Raw genomic sequence first — 21,211 nt, 5'->3', positions numbered from 1 at the left:
GTAATTTACTCACTTAATGAACTTCCGGGCAAAGGATTTGAGTTTCCCAGTGGCTGCTGCTGCAGCCAGGAGCAGATCTAGGCTCTTCCCAGACAACATGTGGCCAAGAACACCGAGCAGACCCTCAGGAGACTTAGAGTGGTCTGCATCTACTGTCTAATGAACAAAGATGGAAAACTTAAACTTGTATTTTTTTTAAAAACACTAACCTGTTGTAATGTTGTGACCTTTAAAACACATTGATTCTGATATTTTCAGACATTAGGTCTCATTGGTTGTGGATCACTTTTACAATCATATACATGATTCTCTGAACCTTCTTTGTCACTTCTGTCAATGGCCAACACTATATCAGCATTTTGATATATATTAATTAAAAACATGCACAATTCAAACATGGTTATGGGGTGCTACCTTGAGAATATTGGTAACAGTGGGCTCCGCCCTCAGGATCAGGCCTGGGTTAGGCTGGATGTTAGCATTTTCTGCGGTCTTTAGCCTGGGGGCGAACTCCCTGTCCTCGGTCCTGAATCAAATTTGCAGGGGGAGAAGGATAAAAAGGGACGGGAAGAGGATGGGGATAGGATGGAGGTGTTGGGGGAAATGACATGAATATAGTGGATAAAATTCCATTCTCATTTCTCATCAATATAATTAAAATTTTTAAAAAAGAAGTATAGGTAATCTTTGTCCTAAAATATCCATAATCGCATGTTTTCTGATAGCAGAGAAACCCATACCGCTTTGATGTGAGGTTAACTGTATTTGAATCCGACAGCAGCCCGAGTTTATTACACTCTGTCAGGAGCATTCCAAGGCAATCGCAGCTACGTAAAGAAGCAAAAGGGAAAAAAATAAAAAATTGGAAGCATCATTGAACTTGGTATATACAGGTAAACATAAACAGCTATACTATTAGAATACAAGATGGTAAATGGAAGATGGGTAATAATTCTAATAATAGCCGCTTTAACAATGTCACAGACGGCAGTAGCTGAATATAAAAGAGATATTGAATTACTGCCATTTCAGTTCAACTCAATTATATAATGTCAAATCACAAAAACAGTCACCTCACGGTGCTTTATATTATATATTGCAGTAATACAGAGAAACCCTAACAATCAGATGACCTCCTATGGGCAAGCACTTGGTGACACTGGGAAGGAAAAACTCCCATTTAACAAGAAGAAGCCTACGGCAGAACCAGGCTTAGTAGCTATAGCTGCTTGTCTTATCTATATAATCTTATTATGAGATCAGGGGCATCTCCAGTGACATTTACGAACACTTACTTGCATCTCTGATCTGCTTTGTCCAGGAGTGGCGTAAGCTTAAGTAAGTACTGAAATGCTATGTTCACATCCTCCATGAAATCCTGGGAAAAACGTTTGCAACGTTTGAAAGTGACAAAGACAGTTTATGACATTACACACCCAGCGCTCAATATCTAGGTGTTAACTTCCAATACAAAGATCGGTCAGGCATTTACTTTACCTGTCCTCTGTCACTCTGAGGATATTTCTTTAGTCGGAGTAGAACTTGTGGGATCTGAGATGAAGAAATCACAAGTTAATTTCATCTGATTTCTGTGAAGTGTAGACAGTAATATTACTACCAAATCAGTTTTATGCAGACGGCTCAGAGGGGAGATTTAAAAATCACCGCACAAAATTTTGCACACTATTCCTTCTCTAAACTACAATAAAAATCCACAACAAACAGAGTCAAGGAAGCAGTCAGTGATATAAACAACATGTAAAAGCAGCAAAAGGCAGACAAAAAGACAACAGAAGACCAAGTTTTCCTCGTTGAAGTGGATCTAACCTTAAGGAAAGTAAAAGCAGTCCATTTAAGCTCCTCTGTGCCCTCTGGTGACTCAATGAGGCCAGTGAAGCAAGCTTTCCATATCTCCAGGACAAAAAGGGGAGCAGGGATTCTCTGATGGGAACAGAAAGATTCAATTTGCATCACACAAAACCTCACCAGGAAAGGCTGCGTAATACTTTGGCCAAAAGCTGATTTTTTTTCTTTTTTGTGTGTAATGAAATTCCTTTGTCTTATAAAAATCTGTCAGTCTAAATTTTTACTGGGGATTTTTTTGTTTTCACAGCTTAATTTTCACCTGCATTCTTTTGATCATCATTAACTGCTCCACCAGTGGCTGTATCTCTCCTGTCAAATTCATAGTCCCTTCCAGCATGATGAAGGCATGAACTGATGGAAAAGAGGCATAAACTGGAGGGTCACTCTGCTCAGACAGCATCAGGGGAATACTGAAGAAGAGAGTGAAGAAATCGGCACAAAGAAGTCAGATGGGACGCTTGAAACTATTGTCAAATTAGGATCATTTGCTCATTATTAACATGTCAGCCTCACCTTTTTACTAGTGACAAGCTTTCCTCTAATTTAGTATGCAGTTTTGAGTTAGTCACACTACTAAGACCATCTGTCAAATTAAGCACAGCTTGCTCTACATTGCTCCAGGAACCTGTGGAGGAAAAGCAGCAGCAGAAACAGTGTTTAGATGCCACGCTCGGCACAAAAACACACATTCAAGATTTGGCCAAAAATGACAGTTTTAGCTTAAGTGAAATTTTTGAATCACTATGGCTGACTGCCAATAATTTTGACAATTGCCAGATTTCACACATATGCAGGTGTTTGCCTTAGAATGACTTAATATTAAAAGGCAAATAAACTGCCAATAAACTTTTGAGAGCATGTTAATAGAGCCTCGGGTAATTTATACACTATATAGATGTACTGATACATCAGCAGATTACAGCCAGACAAAACTGAGCACAACCCTGTGTGTAAACAAATACCCACACACACTTCTATACCTTGGTCCTCCAATCTGGCAATGTGGACCAAAGCTCTGTTCTTGGTGCTGTTCATCAGACTCTGGAGCCTTTCCTGGCAGGCTCCAAGACTGGTCTCTGTGCTGGCTGATGGACCCAGTTCTCTGAGCTTCTCACAGTACCACGCGCAGCCCTGCAGCAGCCACACTACCACTGCCAGCAGAGCCCGACAAAGCCCGATGCATTCCTCTGTTTTTCCGTGACAGCTGGATCAATAAGAGACAAGAAGCAGTGACATTTTAAGCAAGATACACACTCACTGGTCCCTTTATTAGGTACACCTTGCTAGTACAGGGCTGGATCTCATCGGCTTCATGGTTTGTCGTGTTGTTTGATGTGTTGTGCATTTAGAAATGCTCTTCTGCAAACCTTGGTTCTAAAAAACATTTCTGCATCCATCAGAATTTAAAAAGACGTGAATTAGATTCATGCAGATGCTTTAGAAACAATTAACATACCTAAGGCGATGGCAGAACATGTCCATTATTTCTAACAGTGACTTGACACAGAGCTCCCGGGAAAAATCATCAAACTGTCACAGAAAAGACAAGTATTAAGATCATTCACATTTTCTTATAGTAAAAATAATTTTGCATTGAGTATTGTCATGCAGAAAACTACCTTGCTGATAGCCATAAGCACACTGGAATAAGACACCATCTATGGCAAGAGAGGAGACAAATCACAACATGCAAAACGACCAACAAGGTTAGAGAATCTTCTCAGTTTCACACGTTTTCATTTTTTTTTTTTTTTTTTTTAATACAACAGTGCTTTATCTCACCTGTGAACTTATGGCATATTTGAGATAAGACAAGATGAGTGGGTTAGGGGATGGTCCAATCATCGCCTGCTCCATCAAAGCCTCTGAATTATATACAAGGAACAGTTAGAGCAACTTTAGAAAACACAAGAACCGGTATACTTAAACAGACTACTACCAACCTGCAAGGTTGAGATAGTCCCATGTTACTCCCTTTGGGAAGTTTTTCTTTATGTTGATGGCCCACTGGTAGTCACTCCAACGATCTTTCCAAGCCTGCAGAATCGCTTGCTTCAAATTGACCATCTTCATCCTGGCGGGGGAAAAAAATCAATAAAAATGGCCACCATTCAGTCACTGTTCGTTTTTACGCTGTAACACTCAAGCTTATTTCACACTATTTCCTAGCTACGTTAGCTCATGCTATTTGCTAATAAAATAGTTAAACAAAACTTCTCCTGTCGGATACAGAAAACAAAGTTTTCACAATAAATTAACACCAAAACGAGTCTTAAAGCGGTGCTAAATCTGATACTTACCTGACGCTTTGAGTTTTTAGAAGCTTACGCTAAAATACATTTGTTTATAGGACCCCAGCTTCACAACGCAAGAAGCGACGTTTTTGTTTTGAAAGACGTACCCGTTCATTGGTTAACCTCCTGACGTTTCAGTATTCTTCGCGCGGATTGGTTGAAGGGGAATACCGGCAGAGCTCCGCTCGACTAGCAGCAGATGTCGCTGTTTACAAAGGTAAGAATCATAGCTCGACCACAGTATTTATACCCATTTCTATACATAAGGAAATGAAGGCAGCAAAAATGTTGTTGTGCCTTCCAGCTAAGGGTAAAACATGAAACCAAAGAACTGAATCATTTTCTAATATAAACAGCTATTTTAGCCTGACCCCTGTGATGTCTTGTTAGCCGTTTGCAGTGTCGTTTTGTTTGTTAGTGAAAATGAAGGAAAGTATAGTTCTTGCAGAGGCATGACTTAGTATTTTTGAGTTATGCAACTTTTTGTTTCTACTCCTTTAAATTTTGGAGGAAAATACAGGACTTTATACACCACCTCATTTATTGGAGATTTTAGCTAGGTTTAGTTTACTCAGCAGTATGAAGACCAAGTAAAACTAGCTACAACTACCATATTAAACTTGTTTACACAATATTGTTTTGGTGATATTCTGAAATGATTCCTTATGGTTAATAAGTGCTTTTGCTTTAGGTATTTTTTAGAACAAAATTTTCTAATACACTTGCAGTTTTCCAGGCCAATGATGTATTTACTTATAAATTTCAGCAACCCCACATGTGTAGGTGTTATTATTATTATTGCTTTTTTATGACATAACAATCCTAAACTAAACCCAAACTTAACTTAGTAACAACTGGTGTTATTTGTTTCAACGTTAACTGATTTTTTTCTTGTACTTTTAGCTGTAAAATGATGACATAAGCTATACCTGATATAACTAAGTTTCATTTATTTTGTTTGATTATTTCATCCATGCATACAGTGAAATGCATTGTTGTCTTACATAACCACCTCATTCAGCTGTGTGATTCACTACCTCGGTGTACCTCTTTTGTGTGTGCCAGTCCAGTCCCTTTCAGCAGGATTTTGTTTATTATGTCAGAATGTTGAGGTGGAAAATAAGCAAAACAGGACATGTGTCTTTACAACAGCTCACACTCTTAGAAAGCCAGAAAGAAACAAGGGTGGAATAAACTATGAGCACATGTGGAAATGGCTCCTTTATTTAGATTTAAATAAATAAACAATCTGGTTACTCACAAAGCACATGCTCAAGAAGAAAATATATTCAGAACAATGCTGAAAGTGGCACTGGTATTTAAAACAATTCTACTCAGGCAGGGGTTTCTCTATCTCCTTTTAACTTTTGAACTCAGTTGTATTTCATGCTAAAAGGGATACTGTTCTCTATATCAAAACCACCCAACTACTTCTGTTAGGGAATATCCTGTATTGAGTTTATGACTACAAAGACCCTTATTCTGCCTGACACTGGAGACGGTGTCCTGATAGAGCGAAGTCTGTGTCCTGGGACGGCCCTGTGCCAGCCAGCAAGAGATGATCCGTGCGTCCTGGCGTTGTCTTGGTAGGTGAGGGTTGGAGAGATTGTGAAGTTGTGAGATGTGTGTGTGCAGCGGTGAATTTGGGCAGAGTGATCTTATCCCCTCTGCCTTCTACATAGTGGAGAGCTGCATTAGTGGAGGGTACTGAGAGATTTGAGTCTACCCCTGGGGAGACCAGAGAGACTGAAGTCACAGCTCTGTGTCTGTTCTCATGACTTCACTGCCGGGACAGACCCAGTTTTGCTGACTCTTATTTTTCTTCTATGTAAGCTATTGAGTAATCCCATTATAATGGGATTCACTAGTGTTTAGTTTGTGGTGCTCAAAGTCTCTCAGGATTACCTGGATGTAGATACTTTCACTATGAAAGAGCCCTGTATTGACAACTTATCTAATTTTGAAAATGGCACATAGTTATTTTCAGATGCTTATTATTTTTTCAAACTAAATTTTTTAAATTCTCTCAACACCACCAATACCTTTCAGCTACATAATAATGAGATAAACACAAGCTACTATCTCCAAACACACCAGCAATTAACAATGAAACAATGTGGATTATGTGTTGCGTTGTGTTTTGTGTAATCAATTTATTAAACCCATTAGGGCCAATTGCTTAATAAACCATAATCATCCACCTGTATGGGGTGCACAGAGAGGCAGAAGATAATGATCCCTATGAAAGAGCAGAACTAAATAAATGTGATATTTCATAGCATGTGTTTCTATTAGATCTTTATATCTGTTATACTTCTCTATTCTGTTTTTTTTTTTTTTTTTTTAAACACAACATTACTGTCATTCATTCTCTCCTGGGGCCTCTGGGCACACCAAGATAATTACCAAGGGTTCAGAACCAGGAAATGAGAGTGGCCCTCTCTTGTCCCCTCAGGTTGTCCAGTGATGTTGCTTCATGAATCAGGATAGACTAGAGGCAACTACTGTAACCAAGAGAAGGTAAGGCACATGATGTGTCAGTACGTTTAATGTTGCATACAGCTTCTTTCTCTCAGGTTTGAACTCAGGTTTTTGAAAGTCTTTCTGGAGGGTGATGTAGAAACAGCAGCTTTAACATAGGTGAACAATAAAGTGAGAGACATGAACATCTGGTTAAAGCTGTTAAAGTCATGGCAACCGACTTTGGGAATAACATGTGTATGGGGAGGCTTTCTAAATATGCTGACCCACTCTTGTAATACAAACAATGTACATAGGAAAAGCACAGTTGCAGTAAATAACATTATAACAAATTTATATGCACTAAACACTCACCTTCCACTTCATTAGTTACACCTTGTTAGTTGTGGGTTTGCCTTCAGAACTGCCTTAATTCTTCATGGCATAGATTTAACAAGGTGAACATTCCTCAGGGATTTTGGTCCATACTGACATGAGAGCTTCATGCTATGTTATACTGAGATCTGGTGACTGTGGAGTCCATTTGAGGACAGTGAACTCATTGTGATGCTCAAGAAAGCGGTTTGAGATTATCTGAGCTTTGTGACATGGTGTGCTATCCTACTGGAAGCAAGCAGCCATCAGAAGATGGGTACACTGTGGTGATAAATGGACAAACAGGAACAACATTCTGGTGGTGTGTTAAATGATGCTCTGTTGGTAAAAGTAAAAGTATTCCCTACATCATTATATTACCTCCAGACTAAATCATTGACACAAGGCAGGACGGCTTCACGCTTTCATGCTGTTTATGCCAAATTCTGAGTCTAGAATTTGAATGTTGCTGCAGAAATGGAAACTCATTAGACTAGGCGACGTTTTTCCAATCCTCTATTGTCCAGTTTTTTTAGCCTCAGTTTCCTGTTCTTAGCTGACAGGAGTAGCACCAGGTATCATTTTATGCTACTGTAGCCCATCTGCTTCAAGATTCAGTTTGCTGTACAAGAGGTACTGTTCTGCATACCTTGGATTTAACAAGTGATTGTTTGAGTTGCTGTTGCCATCTAGTCTGCCTATCCTCTGATCTCTGACATAAATAAGACATTTTCAACCAGAGGAATTTTACTCTCTGGATATGTTCTCTTTTTCATCCATTTTCTGTGAGCCATACAGATGGTTGTGTGGGAAAATCCAACCAAATGAGCAGTTTTTGAAACGAGCCCGTCTGGCACTAGCAACCATGCCACCTCCAAAATCACCTTTCCTCTCCATTCTGATCCTCGGTTTAGACTTCATCAGGCTGCCTTGACAATGTCTAAAAGACTAAATGTGTTGAGTTGTTTTTACCCATATTATATCTGTCTTACTGATGTGTATAGTGAAGTTGAGGATAATAATTTTGCTAAAATAAAACAATAAACCTGTCATTTGATATAATAGAGAATTTCAAATTTTTGCCATTTCTAGTGTTTGTATTAGAGCCCATTTATAGAACAGACAAAGAGCCCAAAATATCAGGAATAATAGCCCATGCTTTAAGAAAAAACACACACACACACACACTTGGAACTACAACATACAACTGAGGACTGTAGCACTAACAAAATACCTGTAGCTAGCAAAAATTTTTGTTATTATTCTTTTTTTTAATCTATGCTGTCTTTTAACGTCTACTGGGGCACGGCTTACAGCCGTGGGCTTTTTACACAGGATGACAAGGATGGGTTGTAGGATAAGGCTGTTGTGTCTCTTCCATTTGGGCAACTAAAAAACACATCTCAGTAATTGGATAAAGTCCCATCACACTTCAGGATCAGTTTGTACTGTCACTCAGCAGCGCTTTCAACTGGTTTTATTTTCATTTGTCTGCTCTGGCATACAAACTGTTGTGAAGTGTCTGCTTGTAAAAATACATTGCGTGTCTTTATAGGATATATTTATTTATACCTCACTTCAATATAGTAATATCTGTCTCTATATTATGTTGCTGCTATCATATTAAATCGTTGTCTGTTTTTATATAACGTCATATTAACCATTTTTTGCAGCATTCAATGAGCTTTGAACTACTTAAATTCCATCTAGTAATATTCTCAGTCATAGTAACACAGATTTCAGAAGTATCTTTCATTGAGTGATACTACCACAGCAGCTAATCGAGAGTACTTCGAATATTGAAATGCTGGCTACGGATTAGAGCCACATGTGGTTTGACACCAAAGAGCTTTATATAGCTGCTTCAACACAGTTTTCCCCCATTTTACTGTCATCAGCAATTCAGCCTACAGGGAATGTGTTCCAGGATTATTTATAACCAGTCTATATGGGCTAGGTGGATCCTAGCCAGGTTATGTCTTGCATCCTTTCATATAGTTTAATTACATTTTAGTAGGTGTAAGAGTTTCTTTCTTTTTTTTTCTTTTTTTTTAGATCATATTAGTAAATGTTTCTGTCCAGACCCCAGCTGGCTTCTTCGTCTATTCCCTGGGAGTCACAGAGGGGACATTCCCATGGGATCCAGGTTGTCAAGTGTGTTGCATAATTCAAGTCATTCTATCTATCTAACAACATAACAAAGTTGACAACATAAACACTTACGGCCAGTTTAGACTCAACAGCTAACCTTCATGCATGCCTTTGGACTATAAACTCCACACAGAATGGCAGCAGGTACAGACCTGATAACAGCTAACCACTGCACTACAAAATACAACAATTAATGGCGGTGTATTGTAATAGTAACAAAAGCATAGGCTGTTTACAGTATTTTTTGTTTTTTACATTTTTAAGTTATGCATGTTGAGATATGTTTGAAATAAATTGTTTTATGCATCAGGACTCAATAAAAAAAATCATCTGGTCCATAGCAGGTTTTAAAATGATGGTATTACAATCAAAGATGAGCTACAAAGCATGAAATATTACACTGTGTCGTTATTTGTCTAACAAACCTTAATCCAAAATGCGGGCGCAGTATACAGCATATGCTTCAATAGCTTCTAGAAAAACCTTCAGCAGCAATAACTTGAAGTAACTGTTTTCTGAATGACTTTATCAGTCTCTTGCATCATTGTGGAGGAATTTTGGCCCACTCTTCTTTACAACATTGTTTAATTTCATTGACGTACGTGGGCATTTGTTCATGCACAGCTGTGTTATGGTCTCGCCACAGCATTTCATTAAAAGTGAAGTCTGGACTTGTAAATACACCCTTACTGCTTCCAGAGGAGTTAAGAGAATCAGCCAGGTGCTGATAATCAAATGCACTTGATTAACTGATCATGGGGAAGTGTGAGCACCTCTATAAAAGCAGACGATTTGGCAGTTTTCAGGTCTGGAGCATGCAGGTCTGTGTTAGCAAAATGCCAACTAGGAAATACATCATTAATGAACTTAAAGAAGCAACTGCTGTTTCCAATCAATCTGAGAAGAACTGTATGGCCATTTGAAGTTTTTCATTCTAGTTGAGACAGTTGCTAATACTCCCAGGAGTGGACGTCCCAGCAAATTCACCCCAAGGTCAGACCGTACAAATCTCAGAGAAATTGCTAAAAACTCACAGGCTACATCTTAGACTCTACAGGCTTCTGTTAGCTTAAAGCTGTTAAATGTTAACATTCATTACACTGTAAATGTGATGTTTTTGTAGTGGTTGACAGGAGAAAACCTTATCTATCTTACAAGAACACTGCAGCATAACTTGAGTTTGCAAAATTGCATGAACAAACCACAAAAGTTTTAAAAAAAAAGGGCCCTGTTTCGTCATAATGCACAACATTAAGGTTCCCAAAACCAAACACAGTATAAAAACATGAACACCTCACATCAACTGTCAAGCACGGTGGTGGACAGTTGATGGTTTGGGTTTGTTTTGCAGCCACAGGACCTCGGTATCACTGAGTCAACCATGAACTCCTCTGTATACCAAAGACCAAAGTAATGAGTCAAATATGAGGCAGAAACTGAGTCATGCCACAGGACAGTGATCTCAAGCTCAGCAGAATATTATAACAGAATGACTGAAAAAGAAAATAAAAACAAGGTTGTTGTAATGACCCAGTCAAAGTCTGTTGTCAGCCCGACTTGAGACAGCTGTGTGTGGATAAATATCCACAAGCTGCATTGAAGTGAAGCAACATTGTAAAGAAGAGTGGGTCAAAATTCTTCCACTATTATGTGAGAGACTGATGAAGTCATGCAGAAAGTAAATACTTCAAGTCACTGCTGCTAAAGATGATTCCATAAGCTACTGAATCATGGGGTTTATTTAATTGTCCATACACAGCTTTTGCATTTTGGTTCAGTTTTTGTTAAATAAACCTATCCCCACTGACTGCATGTCTTTGGACTGTGGTAGAGAGCAGCAATACCTAAACCCACTGGGAGATCATGCAAACTCCACACAGAAAGGCCCTGTCCGGGTGGTCGAGTCAAACCCAGGACATTCTTGCTGCAAGGCATCAGTGCTAACCACTGCGCTAACACCTACTACGTGAATATTTTAGAATTAACAGATAGTGCATTTTTGTTTTACCACGATTTTAGGTTAAACAAAAATAGGCATATTCTACAGTTAAAGCTATAAAAATACAAAACAATTTTTATTTCATCACAATTTACCAAACTTAGAAGAAAAAAAACTCACATCCCAGCACTGACCGAGCATGACTGACTTGCCTGTAATTAATATACTGATTTGGAAAATTACTTTTAGCTAATAATTTTGGTCTCATGATACATTGTCATATGTGTTTATATATGACTGAGAAATTGAGAAATTTGAGCAATTTGTTAGGGTGGATAAACGGAGGCCACAAAATACTTAGCATAGCAAGAATTCAATGGGATTTCAGTTGCTCGGGATAATTAAAACTGAAGTCAGAGTCTCCCTGTCCCAGTAGGCTACATTTTATCCTGACATGCCCTTAATTATCCAGGACCTCTTGATGTCTAATCCTACTGAGGAAGTACACCAGTTTGACATCTCAGTCCTCTAAAGACGGCTCATTTTCAGTGTTAAGTTTAACTGGCTTCCACGACCCCTGTTACAGTTCATCACTTTAAGTAAAGTTTCACATTTTCTATGTATTTCTGTACTTGGGCAACAACATTGGCTGATATTATCTTATAATGACTTTGTTTCTTAGCCTAGTTATTTTGTATGTCAAGGCTGTACCTTCCTTTAACCCAATGACAGCTGCGATGGCTCCATCCCCAGCCCCCAACTTTGAATTGCATATCGAAGAAGATGGATGGAAAAAATTTAAGGACCCCAACAAAATAAATCGCTTTAGATAATTCAGAGTTTTCCCTTTCAAATAGCAGCGATAAACTTATTCAGTGTTGTTTGGGCTTTAATCAGCAGTGGAAGTCCTTAAACTTAAAAGAAAAACTTCAACGTATTTTAGAAAGAAAATGAGAGTTATTACTTATAGCAGCGGTCCCCAACCTTTTTTGCGCCACTGACCGGTTTATGCCCGACAATATTTTCACGGACCGGCCTTTAAGGTGTCGTGGATAAATACAACAAAATAAAACTAGTACCGGTACCGAAAAAAATAAAATTTATTCATAACACACGTGAAAAGACCCAGGAAAACCGAGTTAACGATAACAAAATAACGCTGAAAACCGATAAAAACCCTGAAAACCATACATTTCACACCTGAGCCTCAACTCTCGCGGCCCGGTACCAAACGACTCATGGACCAGTACCGTTCCGAGGCCCGGGGGTTGGGGACCGCTGACTTATAGCACTATTCAGGCCACACTGTAAGTCATGACAACAAGTCAGCATGCACAAAACTAAGATGCTGAAACTATCATCCATCTTCTTATTAACATGTGTACTTTGTCTACTGTGTTATATCAATTTGTCTTCTGTGAAAAACAGTAAGGTTTCTTTTTACTCTCTTGTAGCAAAGTCATGTGTTGTTGCCATATTGATATGAAAAAGTCAGCTGCAGGCCTCCTGCTCAATTCCCCAGGGCCAAAAGGCCTCTGGCCCCAATAGTTGTTTGTGTGTCACAGTGGTTAATTGATGAGCCTTCTTGAATAATTGGCCCAAGCCCAGGAAGTTATCTGACTGTGGTGACACGAAGCTCGATCTCTCTTCTTCACACGGCCCTCGTGGTGATGTATTACCTCATGTGAGGGCATGCTCGAGGAAACTCTAGGTTTGAATTGGACTGTACATTTCAATACATCACAGACCACACTTGGTAGGGATGAAGAAACAAAAGAGATGAAAAAATTCACTTTGTTTTTAATTGAATATTTTAATGACTTTGAATTAAAATAAAAAGCCCAGTAGACATTTTGCTGGACATAGGAAGACTTCTACAGAGGTCAAAGGTTTTTCCAATCATCCCTTTAAGAGAAATACTTGTTTAATCATTAACTTCTGTGCAGAAAGGAAACAACAGAAAGTGAAAATTTGAAAACTAAGACAAGAATTACATTTTAGCCTCTCAGTGTGATTTTTATCGTAGTGCTCTGGTAAAAACAGATAAATATTGATTGTTGTATTCTATGAAAAAAAAGAAAAAACCCAACAACTTTGTATAAAAATAAGCAGGTTGTTCATCCTGGCTGCTCCTGATTATCATTTTTATAATCATTGTTCTTTTTACACTATAAATGTTTTATTTAGCTAAAACTTTAGTGTGTGCTTCTTTTTTAAGGGCTCAGGTGGGCAACATGAAAATTCAAAACAATCTTTGAAAAAAAATATTCAGTATAAATTGAATTTAATGAATCTCTTTAATGCAGTGTGGAAGCTGTAGACCCTTCACCTGTTTTTTATCACTAATGTTTCGTGAGTAGGTGCAGAGGCTTCACACATCAGTGTGCAAAACCTTCTCAGAAGGTAATGAACATATGAATGTTCAGGGTAGGTAAAGGATGCTTCATTTATAAGCCCCAAAAAATCTATTTATGTTTCACTACATCCTACAAAAAAAGCAACATATAGCCAAGAAGTATCTTAGACTCACACGTATGACAACTTAACTGAAAACATTAGTCATTGTGACCAGCATAATAACCATTTTATGGTTCCTCTTTTCTATTTCCCATTTCTTTAAACCATTTATGGCCTCAGCCAAACAGGCACAGACAGTAGCTGGTGACCCTTGGTAACCACTGGTTGCTAGAGAAACTGGTGTTTCCTAACCAGTTATTGAGGGGTTGCAGGAGGTTCCTAGCTATTGCCAGGTGAAATTGGTCATAAAGAGGGTGCTCTACCCGTCCTTATTGTGATTGCTTTGTTAGCAGATAGCCTTGGTTGCTGACAGGTTGCAAGAGAGAGCAACTTTGAAGATACTTTTAATTTGAAGCCAAATGTTATGTGTTTGCCAATTTGGATCAAAGTTCGCACAATTTATTTTCTGCTCGGCAAGTAGTCGGTGATTGTTGGCTGACAGCATGCAAACTACAGACAACAAAGGCAATCTGCTTGTGACTGAAGCAATTGCAAGGAGATTTTAAATGCAGCACCGTATACGTCTTTGTGACCAATTTCACCCAACGACAGCCAACAGCCTAACCACCTACCAATAACCGGTTAGAAAATACAAATTTCTTCCTAGATACCAGTGGCTGCTCAGTGGCCACCGACTGGTCTCTAGGCCTGTGTGAATGAGACCTAAATCTCCTTCTTTGCACATATAGAATCTTTGATGTTTGCCATAATTTTTTGTATAGGACCATGAAATACACATTTTACTGAGGTAATAATTAAGCTGAACTTTATGCTAAACATGTTGAGGTTTGGATGATAAATTGGCATGGTATAGAATAAGGGCTCTTTTTTAAATCTTATTGTCCATGCCATAGAGGAAAGCTATCATGCTTAATAATTCTATATAGTTACTTTAACCTACTCTCTATATAGCAAACTACAAATAAAAGATTACTTGATGTGGTTTTAGATTTTTATTTGACAGATATATACTTTATGTTTTGATATAGTTTTAGAAATGATTTAAATATGCAAACTGGAGACTCAAACTCCTTCTTAGAGCCTATCTACCCATTCTGTCTGAACTGGTTTTGGAAGATTAAGGTGGGAGCAATTACTTAACAAGTTAAGTCCAGGCTACACTCCACTACTTTGGTATCAGTCATGAGAAATTATTTTTATTACAAGTTTTATTATAAGTAAAATACAAAAAAACTCCAAAAACAAACAAAAAAACCTCTATGGTCATTATTCTTGCACAAAAGCTTTTACTTGTTATCTGTGAATGAACATGAATAAGCGCATTTTTAAAAAAGTGTGCTTCAGTGTTTATTGCTTCTATTCTGAACTCCCTCCAGTGTCTTAACTCATTTATTAGCATATTGCTAAACTGCATTTAGCTGTCTACAGTATGTACTGTTTTAAAAGCAAAAGTCAAGTATTAAAAAAGGGAACACTGTCTTTTTGTGTGTGTGTTACTGTTGGACGTCTGACTTTTCAGCTTAATGAAGGATCAGTTTGTTGTATCATCAATAAAATGTTGTCATGTAAATCTACAATCCAAGTATAGTTTGAAATAAGCTCTCTTAGTAACATTATAACAACAGTAGTCAAATATTACCACTGTTGATGTAAACTGAATAGAAATGTCAGAGCAGTTATAAAGTTGGTTTATACATTTTAAGTATTTTAAACTTAATCTAAAAGCACAAAGTGTTGTACACACACTCATCTGCCTAATGGGGTCATTATGCTCGCTGTGTCGCTGGTGTCGCACGCTGATTTTGATGTCACATCATCTGTTATGTACCTTGTGCTGGTTGTGTACCTCTCAATTTTTGTAACCTGACGTGTGACGCCGTGGCTGCTCGCGGCTTGGGTGAAGACACGAGTGTATGAGCGTGTCGGCTTTTACTGCCATCTTAATGATACTCCGCCACAGAAGCTCAGAGACATACAGATATACAGAGGGAGATGCAGGAAATGTTTGAGAGTTTGTGGAAAAAACACTCAACAAAGTCTTGGCTTCTGGTTTTGACTTCTTCTCCTCCTATATCAGCACTTATGTGGTGATATTGTATCATTCAAGAGAATAATGCAGCAGCTTCCTGCGCCGTACTGGCGGGTTTAAATACAAGAGACTGTGAGACGAGGTTGCAGCAGTGAGCGAAGCAACCATACTGGAGACTTTATGGTGCTCGTTCATTTAAGATACAAACAACTAAATCTTAGATTTGTGATTTAACCTAATCATAGGCCCACTCTCAGACAAAATAAATCTATCAAGCAGTCTTCCTTTATCCATTTTTGACAGTCAGTTTACTGTAAATTTAATTTAACTCTGGTGAAATAAACTTCAGTAGCAGTTACCTTTGGAAATTGACACCATACCTTTTTAATTTCAGTTTGTTTTTTTAAGCATTGGGCATTCGTTGAATTAATCCCTTTAGATAATTTTATCTCACACACTTAGCTCTATAGGATGCTTGTCCCCTGATAGGTTAATATGCATAGATCCATTTTTTAAAAAAAAATTAAGTGTAGTCAGTTTATACCAGTTTTGTCTTGATAGAATTCAGGATAAAGTAGTGAAGAGTGATAACATAAAGGTTTTAGTTGATCTTTGCTTGTCACATAAGTGGAAAAAGTAAAAGAGCACTTCAGTGTGCATTCTTAAGGGTTGTTTATTTATTAATTTGATCAGTACAAACTTTGATATTGCCACCTGTAGCACGATTGTCTAAAATCAGTGATTAAGTTTTGTTTTACTTGACTTCTTAGTTGAACCGTATTTGCAAATGTCATCATATCTGTAGGCAGCCAAATCGTGGTTTGTTAGCTTGTAAGAGGAATTAGGTCATTATAAATAGGGAGTCCATTCAGTTTCATTTCTGTTTCGGACTTTATATTCTTGTCTGGGTCCCTAGCTTGGGTTTCGAATGAAGTTGTAGACTTGTGTTGTTCTTAGCAGCTCATGGTCAGATGTTTGATCATGGCTCATTGCATCTGAATGCTGCGGTGCACAAATTTTCAATGTGTCACTGAATGCAATTCCAGCAAATCGCAGCAATTCGAAGAGAGCTTAAGAGAAGCCTTCCAACATTATCTTTGATCTCAAGAACAATTTGAAATAGCAACTTTTAATTTTAAAAGTGTTTTTGGAAACTGATACTGCACACAAAACATAACTTATCTAATAAATGTATTTACACCTAAGGTCGATTATAAGGTTTTGTCATAAAGGTTTTTTGATGCTCTATCAGTTAACACTCTAAACTCAAAATGACCGTGTGAAAAAAGATTCAAGTTTCCATAAAGGAAGAAGGTATCCCTCTAGCTTTTTCCTTGTTTGTAGACATTCTTTTCCACAATTTGCCAAGCTGCATACACCCACTTTTACCCATTTCTTCCAATTAAGTCCCTTTTACTGTTGTCCTGTCACCTTTACACTCTTTCACAGTAGTCAGCTTTTCCTATGGCACTTTGCATTGTTCTGCATTTTTACCCTTAATAAAGTTATTGAAATTTGACCCTCAGGTCAAAGTGTAGAGGTCATATTTCCGATTCTCTACGATATGACCTTTGATCCAGGACCCTGGTGGTCTGTATGCGTTCAAATTCAGGTCGGCTATTTCGATCTGGACTGAGGTTCGCCAGTGCTCTGCTTCCACCACCTACATCCTCTTCCTCATCATCGCGATTAAGGAAGGCCAGCTCGTTTTCATAGCAGAAAGAATTAGAGCTGGGGACTAGGTACTTGTTTTCCACCATGTCCTTGGCACTGCAGCGGGGGGTGGACGGCACCTCATAAGTTTTGTGAAAGTGAGAGTAATCCACCTTGTACAGGTTCTTCTCCTCAAACAACACAGGCTCAAACCGGTGTCCCCAAAGGATCTCTGAGGCCAAGTAGGAGCTGCGAGCCTGGGTGGTCATGGCGGTTGCTTCAACCATTCCCTCCAAGATGACAACAATCTCAAAGTCTGCAGTCTCCAAGTCCTGTTTGCTGATTCCAAAAAGAGGGCTCTCCTCATCTATCTCATGTAGAATAGTGATAGGTGAAACCAAGAAAATCCTATCCAGGCCTTTGTCAAAGCCCACATTAATGTCTATCTGGTCTAGAGGGATGTATTCCCCCTCGTCAGTTATCCGAGGTTTGATAAGCTGTGCTCTGACATGAGCCTCAACAATGTGGCTCTTGCGCAGATTCCCTACCCTCCACATTAGACACAGCTTTCCATCCCGCATGGCAATGACGGCATTGTGGCTAAACAAGAGTGTTTGTGCTCGCTTCTTAGGCCTTGCCATCTTGGCCATGATGGCGCCAATCATGAAGCAGTCAATGATGCAGCCAACTATAGACTGAAAGACCACCATAAAGACAGCTACTGGGCACTCTTCAGTCACACAGCGGTAGCCATAACCTATGGTAGACTGCGTTTCAATGGAGAATAGAAAGGCAGCCACAAATCCATTGACCTGTAGAACGCATGGAGTGAAGTTGTCATCTCCAGCTGGGTTGTCCAGATCTCCATGCAGCAAAGCTATAACCCAAAAAGCTAAGCCAAAGGCCAGCCAAGAGACAACAAACACAAGAGTAAAGACTACGAGCATCCATCGCCAGCGGATATCAACACACGTCGTGAAGATGTCGGCCATGTAGCGCTGCGACTTGTCGTCCATATTGGCAAACTGCACATTACACTGGCCATTCTTTTTCACAAAGCGGTTGCGGCACTTGCGGCGTGTGTGGATCTTGCCATTGCCAAATCCATTCATACCATGCATGGTAGTGAGGCGCAGACCCTCTTCTTCAGATGACACAATGCTGTAGCGGTTGATTCTTCCCACGCTCATGTTCCTGACGGCACCTCCAGTTGCAGGGTTAGAGTAGAAGGGCAGACCTGGAGTCCCAGTGTGGGATCAAGGCCCCTTCACAGCTTGATCACTGGCTCAGTTGCATGTCAGTGAGTCATTTAGGTGGATGGTTGGTAGCCTTGTGTCTTAATCCAATCCCTGCAGAAAAAAATCAGAAGAGGAGAATATGCCTGAAAATCTTTCTGTTTATTTATTTGTGTATTTGAAATTAGATATTCATTATTAAAGCTTTTAAATGATACATGTATAACCACTTTTCTGTCCAGAAAATGACAGTGAAATGTGTATTTAAGCCTACAACAACTTGGTTCTTTGCATATATTTATCTGAATGACAATGTTTTTTCAGGACTTCATATCATTACCTTTCACAGCATTATATATGTTTTTATTAAAAAACACACAAAAAAACTACACTGACCTTCTGTAAAATTTCAAGTTATCACTAGTTTCTATGTCCACATGACTCTTAATCAGTGCAGTCAGTCTTGCTAGAGTCCATCTTCTTTTAAGTTTGTAGACTCCCAAATCTATGCTGAATAAATAAAAAACAAAGACTTTCAGTATTGTAGCAATATTGTTTCTGTTGTACTTCCTAGTACAAGCTGTAGTAGTAGTATTCATCTTCCTTTCTCTAAAACTCACGACTCAAAATCCAATCGGTCCTCACTCAAGGGCTCTCATGTCTTTTGATGTCGACTGGGTAAGTGAGGAGCTGGCCTCACAGCACATCCACTTCTGTCAACTAGCATTTCCTCTGCTTTTCTCTTGCAAATTATAAAAAAGGTTCACAGTGGAGGCCTTACCCTGCCAGATGTTTATTATTACTTAATGAACAAATTAACTCTTGTATGAGTCACTGCTCCTAATTGTTCTTTTTAATATAATGAGGATGCCTGTTGAATGAGCAGTGTTCAAAAAGTTATGAGAACAGGTCCATTAAAATCAAAAGCCTCACCTGATTTAAATTTTGCGGATCGTAAGACCCTCAAGCCAATTTTGAGGTTTGAGTTTTGTTTTGTTTTTTTAAGCTCTCTCAGTGAAAGTGTCATTATGTTGCCATATTAATTGGTGCTTCTATAATCGGCACAAGTGTGTCAAAACTGCAATTTTTCAGGCTTGATGAAGGTGCAGCCACATCTAATGACTGATCCAGGTTGTGAACAAACATTTTGCCAGTGTAGCCACGAGACTCCGGAAATGGGACGCTGGTACACACTACCAGCGTCATGAAAGACATTGACATGAAAGACAAGTTTAAGTTTGCTCTATACAATTTTGAGGTCTGTTGTCAAATCATAGAAACCTGTCTAAGTGATCTGAAAAGAACTTCCAGGAAGAGATCTAAAAATATAAGTAGCACAAGAAGATGCTTTAGATAAGAGATTGGCCAAAGTTTAATCAGGTTTTTGATCACAGCTCATAAGAGAGGCCATTAAGTAACAAGGAATCCTACAAAGTGGTATAAACAGTCTATGAGTATAATTCTTCCATTGTTTCTTTTGAGGCCATTGTCCTTTTAGCATTCTGCTTCTGCCAGGGGACTGGATGGGGTAGTACTTGTTTATTTAAACTCCTAAGGGTATGTGTGCCACTGATTCTATGGACATGCAATTCCAGATGCTATATAAAGAGATTAATAAAGACGGGCTCTATTTATTTGGCCCCATTCTGTAAAATTTCCAGGGTTATTAATCATGTTGTGAGGGTGCTGCAGGTTCATATTCTCTTCTCTTGCTGCAGCATACAAGTAGGTAGAGGATTTTCTCCTGGTACAGTGCCCGGTATTGCATAATAATTCTTAATTATATGGTAGAACTTGAGCTTACAACAATATGATGAGGAAGACACATGATAAGTTGATGTTTTAAACCTTGCAAGTGTAGAAATGTCAGAGTGGGATAAAATGGATCACAATTAGTAGAGCTGTAAAATGACTGTTTGGCAGCAGATAACCTGGCCACTGAGCTGGATGTCGAGCCTGGGGGTTAAGAAGTTTGACCCATGGGAGTTTACTGAGGTCCCTCTGGGTGCAGACAGCTTTTATCGCCTGGACACATCCGTTGTGTGTCTGCCTTCATGATTTGGACCCTGAAGACTAGACAGTTCAGTCATGTGCAATGTAAAATCCCAGGTGTCCCGCCGTCTGCCTAACACTCACACTACGCACTGCTCTCATTCACACTCTTTTCAGGTGTAAGTTCTCTTGATCTCTAGCCCAATTACATCATGCACAGTCTTTAAATTGTCCAATTAGGTAAATTCTTCCGTGTCAGGAAAACAAATATGCTATTTTTACATGTTTGCTTTCGACAAATGTTGCATTACACTCCCAGAAGAGCACAGCTAAAAATAGCAACCTTACGTTTGTTATTTACACACAGACACACACACACACACACACACACACACACACACACACACACACACACACACACACACACACACACACACACACACACACACACACACACATATATATATATATTGCATTAGCTGAGGATCATGTCAGTCAGTCTGGAAGTTGCAACAGGTTCTACATATTGCTTGTTTAATTGGGATCATCTTTATTGCACCTTTATTATTATTTGTTAATTCCTATATCAAGTCAGCATTAAAATGTAAAATGTCTTACGCAACATGCAGCGTGACAATATCTCAGAGGCAGGCTATTAGCAGTGCATTTTTTTTGCATATTGATTTGTTCTGTGTTTAAAGCACTTCAAGTCTGAAAAACATCTTTGACACATCTTTCC

The 21,211-nt window shown here is 38.8% G+C and overlaps 2 protein-coding genes and 1 long non-coding RNA gene across 5 annotated transcripts in view; 1 reads left to right on the top strand and 2 right to left on the bottom strand.

Annotated features, from left to right (window-relative positions):
* The window catches only part of med24 (mediator complex subunit 24), a 12,347-nt gene extending 8,064 nt beyond the window's left edge, over positions 1-4,283 (bottom strand). The window contains exons 1-14 of one of the 2 annotated variants that reach the window (XM_085169840.1): positions 4,167-4,283; positions 3,810-3,940; positions 3,649-3,731; positions 3,486-3,524; positions 3,323-3,396; positions 2,847-3,070; positions 2,380-2,491; positions 2,126-2,276; positions 1,828-1,941; positions 1,498-1,551; positions 1,296-1,378; positions 741-827; positions 415-526; positions 14-156 (exon numbers count right to left, since the gene is read on the bottom strand). In XM_085169840.1, the coding sequence (XP_085025966.1) occupies positions 14-156; positions 415-526; positions 741-827; positions 1,296-1,378; positions 1,498-1,551; positions 1,828-1,941; positions 2,126-2,276; positions 2,380-2,491; positions 2,847-3,070; positions 3,323-3,396; positions 3,486-3,524; positions 3,649-3,731; positions 3,810-3,939 (1,406 nt within the window). In that variant the 5' untranslated portion in view covers position 3,940; positions 4,167-4,283. The remainder of the gene's footprint in view (positions 1-13; positions 157-414; positions 527-740; positions 828-1,295; positions 1,379-1,497; positions 1,552-1,827; positions 1,942-2,125; positions 2,277-2,379; positions 2,492-2,846; positions 3,071-3,322; positions 3,397-3,485; positions 3,525-3,648; positions 3,732-3,809; positions 3,941-4,166) is intronic. The other variant, XM_085169841.1, reaches the window with a different exon arrangement.
* LOC146512936 (uncharacterized) overlaps positions 4,243-21,211 on the top strand; it is a 33,726-nt gene continuing 16,757 nt past the window's right edge. The window contains exons 1-2 of the long non-coding RNA XR_014875660.1: positions 4,243-5,746; positions 6,616-6,680. This is a non-coding gene — a long non-coding RNA (uncharacterized LOC146512936). The remainder of the gene's footprint in view (positions 5,747-6,615; positions 6,681-21,211) is intronic.
* The window catches only part of kcnj12a (potassium inwardly rectifying channel subfamily J member 12a), an 18,013-nt gene continuing 2,413 nt past the window's right edge, over positions 5,612-21,211 (bottom strand). Inside the window, exons 1-2 of one of the 2 annotated variants that reach the window (XM_085169854.1) lie at positions 18,877-19,857; positions 5,612-18,594 (exon numbers count right to left, since the gene is read on the bottom strand). In XM_085169854.1, the coding sequence (XP_085025980.1) occupies positions 17,134-18,435 (1,302 nt within the window). In that variant the 5' untranslated portion in view covers positions 18,436-18,594; positions 18,877-19,857 and the 3' untranslated portion in view covers positions 5,612-17,133. Of the gene's footprint in view, positions 18,595-18,876; positions 19,858-21,211 lie in introns of those variants that run through there. The other variant, XM_085169853.1, reaches the window with a different exon arrangement.

The sequence above is a fragment of the Neolamprologus multifasciatus genome, chromosome 8 (assembly GCF_963576455.1).
Source record: "Neolamprologus multifasciatus chromosome 8, fNeoMul1.2, whole genome shotgun sequence".
Lineage (NCBI taxonomy): Eukaryota > Metazoa > Chordata > Actinopteri > Cichliformes > Cichlidae > Neolamprologus > Neolamprologus multifasciatus.
This window is presented reverse-complemented; position numbering and strand designations above follow the sequence as displayed.